Below are 13,901 nucleotides of genomic sequence, written 5' to 3' on the forward strand. Positions count from 1 at the left end.
GGCGCACACCTATAATCTTGGCACTGGGGAGGCAGAGGCAGGTGGATCTCTATGAGTTTGAGGTCAGCCTGATCTACAAAGCAAATCCAGGATAGACGAGGCTACAGAGAAAAAACCTGTCCCCAGAAAACCAACCAAACAAACAAACAAAAACAAAAGAACTTCTGAGTCCTTTGTAAATCCTACAGAGACATTTTGGTGCTGCTGTTTTTAGAAGTCGGCCTCCATAGTTCCTCACACTTTCCATACACTTGGGCTTTAATGTTGGTTCAATTCCCATGACTTGTGGCGCCATTAGAATCTGTCTTGCATGGGCCCCACTTAGCAGTCACACTGTAAGCTGGGCATGAAGGCATTTATGTTGATTATGGTCTCAGAATTCCGGATCCAGTAACTTAATCAGGTCAGTGTATATACAGCACAAAGGTAAGCCCAGAGATTCACAAACAACTTCAAGGATTACTTTGAACACCTTTTCCTTCTTTGCAGTCTTTTCCCCTGTCAGCTTTCTCTTTGGTTAGCCAACTTTCAGTGTACTTTTAGGTCACAGGTCAAATGGTGAGAACATAGGTCAATAGCAACACAGAGTCACTCTGTTGTTTGAGTGACCTGAGCCAGGAAGATAAGGTTGTCTTCCTCACATGTGGCCTCTGCCACTCTGTACTGCTGGGATTGTTCCGTGGCTGGCACAGGAGAAAGTATGGGGGTGGGGGAAGGGGAATGAAGATTCTCTCCATCCACTTGGAGACCACAGCTCACCTTTAATTTTCCTTGTAGAAAAACAAAGAACAACTATAGAGCTTGTCTCCCTTTCCTGGTCCCCACCCTTATGCTTCAGGCTCTACTGAATTAAAATAAGAGTAATAGACAGAAAACCTAGCAGATCTGCTAGCAGTCTACAAGAGCTTCAGAGTCTAATGTTCTTTAATGCACTGGCTGTTCCCTCACAGAGTCTTCAAGCAGATTCCGCCTCTGTTGCACCCAGCTCTTATCATAAGGCTCTGTTAAAGGGGCAGAGGCCAGGAAATAAGTGCCTCCTGTGAGCCAGGAGCATGCCATGCTCTGCACATGCAACTAGCCCTTATGAGCCCCATCATCTCCATGTTGCTATAGTTGTACATTATGAGCTACATCTTATACATAAGGAAACAGCTGCTTAAAAAAGATTAAGTACTTTACCAGTGGTTACCTGACTAGAAGCAAGGCTCCCAAAGCCTATATGAATCATGCTATAATGTCCCCAGACCACCTGCATGCAAATCAAGTACAGCATTTATTAAAGTTGAAATTTCCTGCACCCTACCTCAAACACACCAACATCACATCTTCAAGAATGTGACTATCAGAGATTCTATACATATTAAGGTTGAAAACCAGTGCATTCTGTACCCAGTGGAGGAAACCATCAGTCTCCATGACTTTAAAGGGGATGTCAATAGGCTTCAAATATAAATAGCCATAAATGTTGGCATCAATGAGCTTAAAATAGCTTACATATGCTCACTTTCCCTGCTCTTCTGCATCATGTTAAGGGACCTAAAATAGAAATTGCCATAAACCAAGGTTCAGTTTATATGCAGCAATATATTTCTGACCCCAAGCCCTGAATTTTTGCTTGGCTCTGGCCCCTGAAAACAAGCACTTCCTGGTAGGGCCCCTCCTCAATATGTGTTAATCTACCAGCCTACCAAATCTGCTCTGGAAAGGGAGGATTTAAGTAAACCCCATCCACTCATGACTGACAGCTGCCATCTCCCTTCCTAGGAGGCAGAGTTTGTTCTGCTGTTTCTAAAGAATCTGAGCTGGCCTCACTTCTCTGAGGCCTCAGTCACATGAGTCCACTCCTACCAGGTAAGTGTGAGTGAAATATAACTGGAGTAACATCCCTGATGTATTACTAAGAAGAGAGAATTTTGTATCCAAGTAGAAATACAAAAGATTTTTTTTTTAACTTGGGTGAAAATAAATGCAGTACAAGTTTACATGTGATGATGTAATTACAAAGATTGAGAAAGTCAATGAAACTGCTGTGCTTGCTCAGCAGGCCCAGAAAATGACCTAAATAACACTGGAACCCTCCACACAGAACTTCCTCTGAGGTCTCAGGGTTTTTACAGGCACCGCCTTGATGGCTCATAGCAGGGATTATCATTCCTAACTGACATATGGGAAAATCAAAGTCAAGAATGTCATTATCTAAGGGCCTATGACAGGCTCTCTTTTGAAGCAATGTGCAAGCATATCATAGCAGTAAGTCATATTTTAGTGCTAAAATGTGCAGCAAATATTCTGCTTCGAAATAAAAGTCTTTTCCAAAATGTGTTCTTATGGATACTCATGAAGAAGTTTAAATGTTTCAAAGTGATCAGCAGTAATGAATCAAAAATGTCAATTGGGGTGAGAGAGAGAAAGGGAGAGAGGGAGGGAGAGACAGAGGGAAAGCCTTTAAACAAATGGCTCAGGAGGCAAATCTGCACTTGCTTAGAAGTTTCCATCTCTGCAGTTGAGTATGCGAATGACTTCACAGTCAACGGTTTCCGTATGTTTCATATTTTTAAAGCTGACCATTCATAATAAAGATTCTTTGATCCCAGATCAAATGTTTGAATCAATTTTCTCTACACTCCCTAGGTCACTATTTTAAGCTTCCCTTTCCTTCCCACCTCAGCTGCAGCAGCCCTTCCTGCAGTCAGAACCTTCTCTGCCTCCCACCTTTCCTATAGCACTTCCCACCTCTTTGCTGCGGTTTTTAGCTCTGCTTGTTAACCCCTCGCAGAAAAGAGGCTCCATAGTGAATAGTTCTTGTGCATAATGAATTAACTACAATAATGAAAATGACTCCTCTGAGGCGTTCTGGAATATTCAGTAAGACAGAAAGCTTATGGTCACAGCGTTGGTAAAACTCCACTCCTCTCCCAGTCGGGAAGATTTTCAGTAGATGAAGCCCTTGTCTAGAGGCAAGAAAATACAAGTACAATTAAACATATTTTAACTAGCCTACATTTCTTGGATTTAAGCTAGTGAAAATAAAGTTCTGTATTTTATTTTTGAAAGGTTCTTAAAACATAAGATTGAAGGTCAAGATAAAAAGTGAAAATATTTTTTAAAAATCTAATGTAGGCAATATAAAAATTTAGTATATTCTTAACCTAAATTGGTCTAAGTATTTCAGGGTTTTCTCTGGTCTTGCTAAGAAAAAAACACTTCGAACATAAATCTAATTTCTAACATATTTGAGCATGAATTCCACAGAAAGCATTAAACAAAGGTAACTGAAAAAGTCTTAAAATTTCTAACAGAACATAAAATTAATTTGCAAATACTTTAATTATATTTGGTCCTAAGTAAATATGATATAGAGAAAAGGGGGTCTAGAGGGGGTACAGAGGGAAGGAGAAGAAAGGAACAGGGCTAAGACTCTCTCTAAAATTGAGGTAAGTATTTATATATGTAAGTATGTGTGTGTACATATATGCATATATATACATATAACAATAGTAATCAAAACAAAAGACACCATCAGCTTGAAAGGGATTGAGAAGGGAGATATAGGAAGGGTTGGAGGTAAGAAAAGGAAGAGGACGATGATGTAATTATACTTTAATTAAAGTTAAATTTTTTTGATTGAGAAAATTTTAAGTTTCAATGTCTAATTTCAACCTAGATACTCCACTAAAAGCAACAACAAACAAACAAACAAACATAAAATAAAATTTCTCCAGAAACCATGAGGCAGAAAGATACCTCTATATGCAAACCTTGAGGTGCACAATACATATGCATACAAAATGCAAGAAAGGGGTAGGAAGAGAAGAAAGAAGGGAAGGGAAGGGAAGAGACAGGGAGGGGAGGGGAGGGGAATGGATGGAAGGGAAGAGAAGGAAAGGGAAGGGAAGGGAAGGAAAGGAAAGGAGAGGGAAGGGAAAAGAAGGGAAGGAAAGGGAAGGGAAGGGGAGGAGAGGGAACGGGAGGGGAGGGGAGGAGAGGGGAGGGGAGGGGCAAGGAGGGGAGGAAAGGGAAGGGAAAAGAAGGGAAGGGGAGGAAAGGGAAGGGAAGGGGAGGGGAGGGACGGAAAGGGAGGGAAGGGGAGGGGAGGGAAGGGAAGGGAAGGGGAGGAAAGGGAAGGGAAGGGGAGGGGAGCACAGGGGAAGGGAAGGGAGGGGAAAAGAAGGGAAGGGGAGGGGAGGGACGGGAAGGAAAGGAGAGGGGAAGAGAGAAGAAAAAAGGGAAGGGGAGGGGAGGGGAAAAGAAGGGAAGGGGGAGGGGAAAAGATGGGAAGGGGAGAGGAGGGGAGGGGAACAGAAGGGAAGGGGAGGGGAACAGAAGGGAAGGGGAGGGGAGGGGAGCAGGGGATGGGAAGGGAGGGGAGAGGAGGAGAGGGGAGGGGAGAGGAGGGAAGGGACTGGGAGAAAAGGGACTGGAAGGGAAGGGACGGGAAGGGAAGGGATGGGAAGGAAAGGGAAGGGAAGGAAAGGGAACGGAAGGGAACGGAAGGGAACGGAAGGGAAAGGGGGAGGGTTTATTGGACTTATGCCTCACCATTTATCATTATAAAGTTCTATGCTTTGGGTGCTAACATGGGAAGTCATGTAATTATGACTGAGTGATACTGTCAGGCAAAGTTGAACTTTCCCATATTTGTCACCTTGCACAAAACTCAAATCCAAGTGGATTAAAGACCTCAACATAAAACCAGAGACACTAAGTCATTTAGAAGAAAAAGTGAGGAAGAGCCTGGAACATATTGGCATAGGAGACAACTTCCTGAACAGAACACCAACGGCCCAGGCCTTAATGTCAACCATTAATAAATGGGACCTCATGAGGCTGAGAAGCTTCTGTAAGGCAGGAGACACTGTCAAGAGAACAAACCAACACCCTACAGACTGGGAAAAGATCTTCACCAACCCTACATCTGACAAAGGTCTAATATCCAAAATATATAAAGAACTCAAGAAATTAAACACCACCAAACCAAATAACCCAATTGAGAAATGGGGCTTGGAACTAAACAGAGAATTCTCAACAGAAGAATATCAAATGGCTGAGAAACACTTAAAGAAATGCTCAACCTCCTTAGTCATCAGAGAAATGCAAATCAAAACAACTCTGAGATTCCATCTTACACCCATCAGAATGGCTAAGATCAAAAATTCAAGCGACACCACAAGCTGGCGAGGCTGTGGGGAGAGAGGAACACTCCTTCATTGCTGGTGGGAATGCAAACTAGTACAGCCACTTTGGAAATCTATCTGGTGCTATCTCAGAAAAATGGGAATAGGGCTTCCTCAAGACCCAGCTATTCCACTCCTTGGAATATACCCAGAAGATGCTCCAGCACACAACAAGAACATTTGCTCAACCATGTTCATAGCAGCCTTATTCATAATAGCCAGAACATGGAAACCGCCTAAGTGTCCCTCAGTAGAAGAATGGATAAAGAAACTGTGGTACATATGCACTATGGAATACTACTCAGCTACTAAAAACAAGGAATTCCCGAAATTTGTGGATAAATGGATTGAGCTAGAAATGATCATAATGAGTGAGTTAACCCAGAACCAGAAGCAGAAAGACTCAATGGTATATACTCACTTATATCTGCATCCTAGCCCAAGGGGCATGTCCCATGAAAGCCTTCACTTACCAGGAAACTGGGACAGAGGGGAGGACATCCTATTGGGGCTCTAGATGAGAGAAGCATGGGAGAATAGCAAAGTAGAAGGATCCAGAGGGTCCTAGAAACCTACAAGTAGAACATTCGGATAGGCAGATTTGGGCCCAGGGTTCCTGCTCAAACTAAGGCACCAGCCAAGGACAATACAAGCAGTAAACTTTAAACCCCTTCCCAGATCTAGCCAGTGGGCAGAACATTCTCCACAGTTGAGTGGAGAGTGGGGTATGACTTTCACACGAACTCTGGTGCCTCACATTTGACCATGTCCCCTGGAGGGGGAGACCTGGTGGCACTCAGAGGAAGGATAGCAGGTTACCAAGAAGAGACTTGATACCCTATAAGCATATACAGGGGGAGGAAGTCCCCCTCAGGAACAATCAAAGGGGAGGGGAATAAGGGGAAAATGGGAGGGAGGGAAGATTGGGAGGATACAAGGGATGGGATAACCATTGAGATGTAACAAGAGTAAATTAATAAAAAATTTAAAAAAAAATAAAATTTTTGCAATCACCAAAAAAAAAAAAAAAACCAATATGAACATTGGAAGCCACCATATACTCACTCTGGTGGTTATGGATTACCTTGCACACAACAGCAAACTGTTGGTTATTTCCTGCTCCAATTACAAGATAGCCATCCTTGGTTTTAAAAGCCTTAAAAAGAAACAACAAATATAATGTCAGTGTGTCTGTACATGGGCAAGACGAGAAAAATGTCTTCAATTTCTAATAACTCTGCTGAAATCTTCAAAGGTTAAAATGATACTGTTCATCAATTCAATGGCAGCCTGATGCGTGGATTTTCTCTTATAACTGCATTTGTTTCATTCAAACTTTCAAGCTGCTTCCTGTCTCTTTTAATAATTTCTAAAACATTAAACGAAGGGTGACAAAATGCTATGCTAATGTTTTATAACACAAAAATCCTACATTCACTACACTGTAGATTGATTTTTCATGTTTCAAAATTTTGTGTTTTCTTAGTTCCCATCTTTTCTTGTAGAACTTTGTATAGTAAATTGCACACTTATTTACAAAGAGTAAGAAGAATACACGACGAAAAAAAGGACTTGGATGTGTCTACTTTCTCACAAAGTGGCTTCCGTTCTCTTACTCTTGTGCTTAAAATTCATTTCAAAGTGTTTTTAATAAATGCCAACTTGGCTTCTCCTCACCGCTTGACCGAGGGGTGGAGTGAACGTGAACAGAAGAGGAAGAGAAGGGAAAGACAATGGAAGAGGAAGGACAGGAAGAGGCAGTGTGGTGCTGACGCTGCATGGTTCTCGAGTGTAAACTTTTGGTGATTTTCACTTTTTAGTAGTAAAAACTGACATATCAAGGTCAGTCTAAATCTCATGTGGCTTTAGGCACATAGAATTGCCAACTGCTCTCTAGAGACAGGCTCAGATGGACAGAAACCCTCTGATTGGCAGCTTCACCACCCAACAGCCCAGCTTAGCTGATGATCTTTATACACAACCACTTTGGAAATCTATCTGGCACTTTCTCAGAAAAAAATGGGAATAGGGCTCCTCAAGACCCAGCTTTTCTACTCCTTAGACAATACCCAGAAAAGGCTCCACCACACAACAGGGGCATATGCTCAACCAAGTTCATAGTGGCCTAGAGATGGTCATACTGAGTGAGTTAACCCAGATTCAGAAAGACTCACTTGGTAATATACTCACTTATAATTAGCCACTAGCCCAAAAGGCATGTCCCACAAAAGTCTTCACTTACCAGAAGATTGGGATAGATGTGAGAACATCCTACTGAGATTCTAGGTAAGAGAAATATAGGAGATGGGGAAATAGAAAAACCCAGAGGGTCCTAGAAACCTACAAGAAGAACATCATGATGGGTGCATCGTGGACCAGGGAGGTCTGCTCAAACTATTGCACTAACCAAGGACAATACAATAGCAAACATTGAACCCCTACTCTGATCTACCCAATGGACAGGACATTCTCCACAGTTATGTGGAGAGCAGGGACTGACTCTAACATAAACTCCTATGCCCCATATATGACCACCTCCCCTTGGTGGGGAGCCCTGGTGGCATTCAAAGAAAGAATAAGCAGGCTACCAAGATGAGACGTGATAGCCTATGACTATATAGTGGGGGTCCCCTTTGGTCATAGACCTAGGGGAGGGGAATAGGGTGAAAGCGAGAGGGAGGGAGGAATGAGAGGATTCAAGTGATGGGGTGGCAATTGATCTGTAATCTGAATAAATTAATGAATTTTTTAAAAAGAAAAGAAATGTGCTCTCTAAGCTGAGAACTAAGAATTCACATGTGTGCACTGAGTAATAGTTGGTGGAAGTGGTTGGTGATGGAAGAACCTCATGTGCACACGGGCCTATGGTGGGGAGAAGCAATAAACCACGAGAGAGAGAGAGAGAGTAGCACAAGGGAGGCTGCAGAAGAGCAATGAATGCCAGGTGATGTCAAAGGCCATAGGAAGCACGTACACACCATGAGGAGGCCGATCGGAGGCCACTAGGGGACTTGACTGACCGTGCTTACCATTCTGAAAGACTGGCTAGAGGATGAGATTAGAACTGAGGAGGCCAATTACGAAGTTGGTGTGATGATCATGACATGAAATGGTGTAGTCTTAGACTAAGGACCATATCAGTAGAGACAGAAGGAAATGGAGACAGTAAATAATTAAGAGGTGGAAGCTAGCATGACTATAATAACCTGCGTATGATGACTGCAAACTGCAGGCTATGGAGAGGGAGGTGTCACAGGTGACGCTGGTATTTATGAGAACTTTGTGAGATTTCCCAGAGCAAATTTCACAAGTACAAACCAGACCAAAATATGAACTAAAGATAAAATCTCGGCAATGATTTGCTTATAATGTGTAACTGAAGAAATCACATAAATGACATCATTTAGCTAGAAACAGAGTAGGGTAAAGACTAGCAAATGCCTAGGGGGCAACGTTTTATCCTCTCAGGAAGAACTCCTCTAATGGCTCAAGAACGCAGTGTGGAGTAGACTAGGGGTGATATAGTGCTGAGAGATGTGGAGTAAACACATACAAAGCACATCAGCAAAGTCTGGCACAGACATGGATGTAGGCTTGCCTCCTTCCCATGTGGGTTGGATCAGAGGTACCGACTGACCAGGTTCCTTGATGTTTCTACTTTCTCATGCAATAGGGGTGATTTGCAGCTTTTTTGAGAGAATATGGGATGGGACAATGAATAAGAATTCCAGTTTACTACAGACAATGAGAGAACAGAGTGCTAGAAAAAATACAGTTGAAGGGGTATGTGTTGAGATACCAGATAAGTGCTTCCTTATCGAGTTTCAGTTACCCAGTCTTAGAATAAATACACACTTATATGCATTATATTTAGGACTTCCCCAGATTGATATAGGGAGAAAAACAGTTAAGTGTAGCAAAACTAGGAAGTTCTCCAGAATAATACTGAGCAATGAGGCACGATCTATGGACCTAAGGAAGAAGATGGTAAAGAAGAAACATGAGCAGCGTATAAATGGGGCCAGTCCAGGAGGAACCCATGCTGACCTGCCATGATGGGGGACGGTAAGCAAGCAAGGTGAAGGAACAAGACACAATAAACACTCAACATTGGAAAGCTTCATTAGCAACTACACAAAGGAATCAGTTTCGGGTTATAACCAGAGAGCTGCACTATGCACTGCATAAAGCAGCTGCTCATGGGAGACAGGGACTCAATTAGGCCATTTAATCAAATAATTACTTTCTCACCTACACACAAATTCCCAGTGCATCCAAATCTCTTGGATCCTAACACCAGCCCTCGCCAGTTTTGCAGACAACTTCTTATAATTCTCTTGATTTCACACTCACCAGATTACACAGCACTCAGTATATTGTATGCACCTCCAACCTGACCTTTCATCACCTAGCCTGGCTGCAAACATCCATAACTGAAGCGTTCTTCCAAAGAATTCAAATCCCAAGGGAAAAAAGCAACTCCTGGTTCTACATAAATTGATGGGGAAACAACCAGAAAGGTCAAATATCTACCATTCCCTAAGAACAAGATCAGAGCCAAGCCTTTCCTCACAGGACACCAGAATGTATTCTTCCTGGGAAAAGAAATTCTTTCTACAAAGTGTGTTTCATCCCAAATGGCAAGATTCTCAAACAGAAACTGAAAGGTAATCTAGAATGTTGGTAATTCAAGGTATTAGATGTCACAACCATACAGACAGACTTCATGAGCAAGAGGACATCTGAGTTCATGGTAGTTAGGGAAGTCTCAGAAGGAACAGGTGACCACAGCTGAGGCTTTGAGGTAACCCATGTTGGGCCATGGTAAAAAGAAAGTCCTTCCCAGAGATTGTGTTTACTGAGCTTCCATCCCTCCAGCCTGGCCCAGTGATGTCTTAGTTGCTAATCTGACCAAGGATAACAACACAGATGGATTTCAGACACCATTACCCACTGAATATAACCCATACTCAAGCAGGAGAGGGGAAAGCCTAATTATGCCGTCTTGTGCTATCTTTGTAAACAGCCCTATGTGGATATCTGTAATGCTGTTTTAGTCATTCATAAGGTAAGTACAACTGGTAGGGTATCAGCTTCAAAAACAAGAACACATATGCTAAGCCTACTGTTAACAACATTTCCTTCCAGAGAAGGGAATCACTGCTGATGCCCTTCACCATGCACAGGAAAAAGACGGTCATGAAGTTTAACTCACTGCCGTTAGAATGTTTTCTGGAACATCAGGCAGCTGACTTCTGGGTCTGTGCTAGTACATCGTGACAAATATAGAGCACTGTTTCCCACTGCTAACAGTTCAGTGTACCTTATGGTGCTGGAGGAGCTGGCTGCCAGATGGCAAAGGGACCAACTGCTTGTAGACCAGAAACAGTGTCATCTATGGAATGGAACAACGCAGAAAACGGCAAGTGAGTCCCAGCCTCTCAAACTTCCCTACTACCAATTTGGCACCAGGTACACATTTTTTCATGTGAAATAATACATTCTGAAAACTCATTGCTGAATGTAAGCCCTTTCTTGACTTACATAATTCTCCAGTATCCTTGGAAGCAATGTTATATGAGGATTTCTGGCTAGAAATCACCAAAACCATAGGAAGTTTGAATGTTTAGAGATTATGTTTGAGGCTCTCTTAACCTATATAAGATTTTAAATCACTTGGCTTTTGGCACCACTTGTCGAGGAAATTACAAGGAAGGGCACGGGGAAAAGTCTTCAGTCATTTGTGTCCTTCACAAGTTACCAAGGGATATAATTTTCCTTATAGTACTTTGTGAGGAAAGTCTGTTTTCCTTCAAGGAAACTGCAGCAGAAAATAGTGAGCCAAATCTTTTTTTCCTGAGACATGTGCTAGAAATCACTTCTGATAGTCCTGAACTGGCTGTGTTAGAGTGAGCCTTAAGCCAGACGACTTGGGAAGTTTATCTATAGCACCCACTTTTAATGGAAAGTGAAAAACACGCTCAAGTTGAGCATCTGATTTTTCATAAACACTGCAGCGTAAAACTTCTCTTACAGTATCGGTCTTTCCTTAGCTTCGCTCTTATACTCCATACATGTTATGACATTCATGGCTTTCTACTAGTTATACACCACGAAGAAAGTGTCATTTGGGACAAGAAGCCTTCACCCACTTCAGACTGATGGGCAAGGTGTATAGAGGAGACCTTTAGTCAAGCACTCACAGAATTTCACCATCACCAGCTAAAGACTCAAGATAGAAAAAGTGTAGTAACTAGAGTTAGAATAACAATATCTTAAAGAAATTTATAGAATTGATTGGCAATGTTTTTCAAGCATATCTTAACTGCATCTCCACATTTATTAGTGAAAATAATCACAAGTTGTAAACAGTAAGGCAATAATTCAGAAACAACACTAACAACATTAGACTTGCGCAGGCCCAGATGACAGATAAATGTTAGCCCAGGATAATCTGAATGATCATGCTTTAGGAAAGCAGTTATAGGAATATGTTATGAGTGTGCAGAGGGGAATTGGTGGAAAACCTGCCAGGATCATATGTGAAATCCCTATAGTTGGCAACTTGCCTACAAAATGTATGTTGACTGTAGGACCCCAGCTATAAAGATAAAGCTCAGCTGACTGCTCCAGATTCTACATAAGGGATTATGATCACAGGGTAGAAAATGGACTGCCAGGAACCTGCAAGTTAACCAAGACAACAAACAACAGCAACAAAACAGAGAATGTGGGAAAAGCAAAAATCCAGCACCTACAAAAAGGTATATGCTGCAAGGAGTTCAGTCTTTGATACATATAGGTCTGTGGACAACAGACAAAGGATAACCTTCAGGTCTCACACACTAGACAATTGCTATTACACCAGAACCAGAATGCGTACAACAGATAGCACTATTCTGCTTTACATCAATACCACTATGTGACTGCAAACTCAGAGAATGAAGAAATACTAAACACCCTAGTGCTGTGATCCAAAAACATCCTTAGAGTCATGGGTCAGGGTGTCTAGGATATCAACAAAATAATATGGGGTACCTCCATGCCCTTGATTGCCTCATAGAATTTAATTTGTGGTCCCTTGCTAAAGATGTGACCCTTTAGACAAAGGACTGGTGGAATCAAGCTGAAACTGAAGTAAAAGTCTCCTCTCCAAGGACTAGTCCTCAAGAATCTAAAGATACTCAATAGGAAAGAATTCATGCCTACTGCTGTAAACCTAGCCAACTGTTTGCAGCTGATGAGGTCACAAACTCTACAGAAGAACCTACTAGCACCACTTTCCTAAACCGTATAATTTCTAGCTGCATCCTAAATATCTATCATTATAAGTACAGATAAGTGGCTCTCACACCTGAAGTTTTGTAGCAAATGGAGTTTCAAAAATCCATCCCTGATCAAAATTCTGAGACCGATTGGCTATAGGGTACCCAACCTTAATTGATACATCCATAACACAACTCCTACACTGAAGACTCAAGGAACATCACGGAAGAGGCATGGAATACAATAAGAGCCAGAGGACCAGGTTAACTATCGTAAGACATTGCTTCCTAGACATGACAGGGAAGCTGCATCCATGAAACCTCAACAATATGGCTGCTCAAACACAACCAGCATGATGGCAATGGCAGATAACATGACAATACAGACAGGGGGACTTCCATGGGGCTCTACCCTGGATGAAGAACTATAGCAATCAATGGCTGCTTAGAGACAGAGCATCATCCCTCTCTGGGGAAAAGATGCTGATAGGTTTTTTCAATCCCAAGTAGACACCCCTAAAAAAATACACATAAGAGAAGCTTTAAATGGACTCAGAAAGTGGTATTTATATGTGGACATATATGGCATATACATATATGCAACAATAAATAAAGAAGATGCCATGAATTTGTTGGGAAGGATGGAGGAGCTGTAGGAAGAAGAGAAAGGATGGAAATTATCTAAACATAGTACTCATGTATGAACTTCTCAAAAGAAATTTTTTGTATTTTTATTAATTTATTCAGATTGCATCTCAATTGTTATCCCCTTGCTTGTCTTCTCCTGTTCCTCCCTCCCTCCCTCCCTCTTTCACTGTATTCCCCTCCCCTAGGTCTGAGACAGAAGGGGACCTCCTCCCCCACCATATGGTCACAGCCTATCAAGTTTCATCTTGGTTCAAAAGAAAATGTAAAGATCAAGTTTTTCTTAAAAAAAAAAAAAAGAGGGGTGGGGGGGAATCCTTAACACTATATAAAAGACTTAACTGAAAACTTTGGAAGCAGAAAATAGAGTCAGGGAGCAACTCTCAGGAATTCAAAGATAAAGGATCATGGCCCTCTGAGAAGAGCAATATACCAAGAAGGACTACCACAGCCAACTTCCTTCCCCAAAGATGATCATGGGAGTTTGAAGGTGACGCTAAGTTAAAAACAGATGGTGGCTATGTTCTCTTGGCCGTTCCTGGTGCCCTCAGTTGAGACACTGCTAGTCTCCATTTCTCTACTGAGATATTTTTACTATATTTTTCTACAACCAAAGTTTACCATCGAAGTCTATAGCATTAGCCTCTAGACCTTTTCTAGAAAACACTACAGATAGTCATTACCAAATAATTGGGCATGAGCCTGAAAGTAAACTGTGCTTTTCACCCAAATACAAAATGAACTCTTGGCCAGGGACCTGGAATCTAAAGTCCACAGGGAAATGAGAGTAAGTGTGTATTGTAGGAACATGTGGATT

General features: G+C 42.0%; 1 protein-coding gene across 4 annotated transcripts in view; it reads right to left on the bottom strand.

Moving 5' to 3' along the window:
* Positions 1–13,901, bottom strand: part of Sugct (succinyl-CoA:glutarate-CoA transferase) — a 713,158-nt gene that overhangs the window by 446,575 nt on the left and 252,682 nt on the right. For 2 of the 4 annotated variants that reach the window (XM_051168026.1, XM_051168042.1), the window contains one exon: positions 6,259–6,330. The exons of the other annotated variants lie outside the window; for them this stretch is intronic. In XM_051168026.1, coding sequence (XP_051023983.1) covers positions 6,259–6,330 — 72 coding nt within the window. The remainder of the gene's footprint in view (positions 1–6,258; positions 6,331–13,901) is intronic. 4 annotated transcript variants of the gene reach the window in all.

The sequence above is a fragment of the Acomys russatus genome, chromosome 3, assembly GCF_903995435.1.
Source record: "Acomys russatus chromosome 3, mAcoRus1.1, whole genome shotgun sequence".
NCBI classification, from domain to species: Eukaryota; Metazoa; Chordata; class Mammalia; order Rodentia; family Muridae; genus Acomys; species Acomys russatus.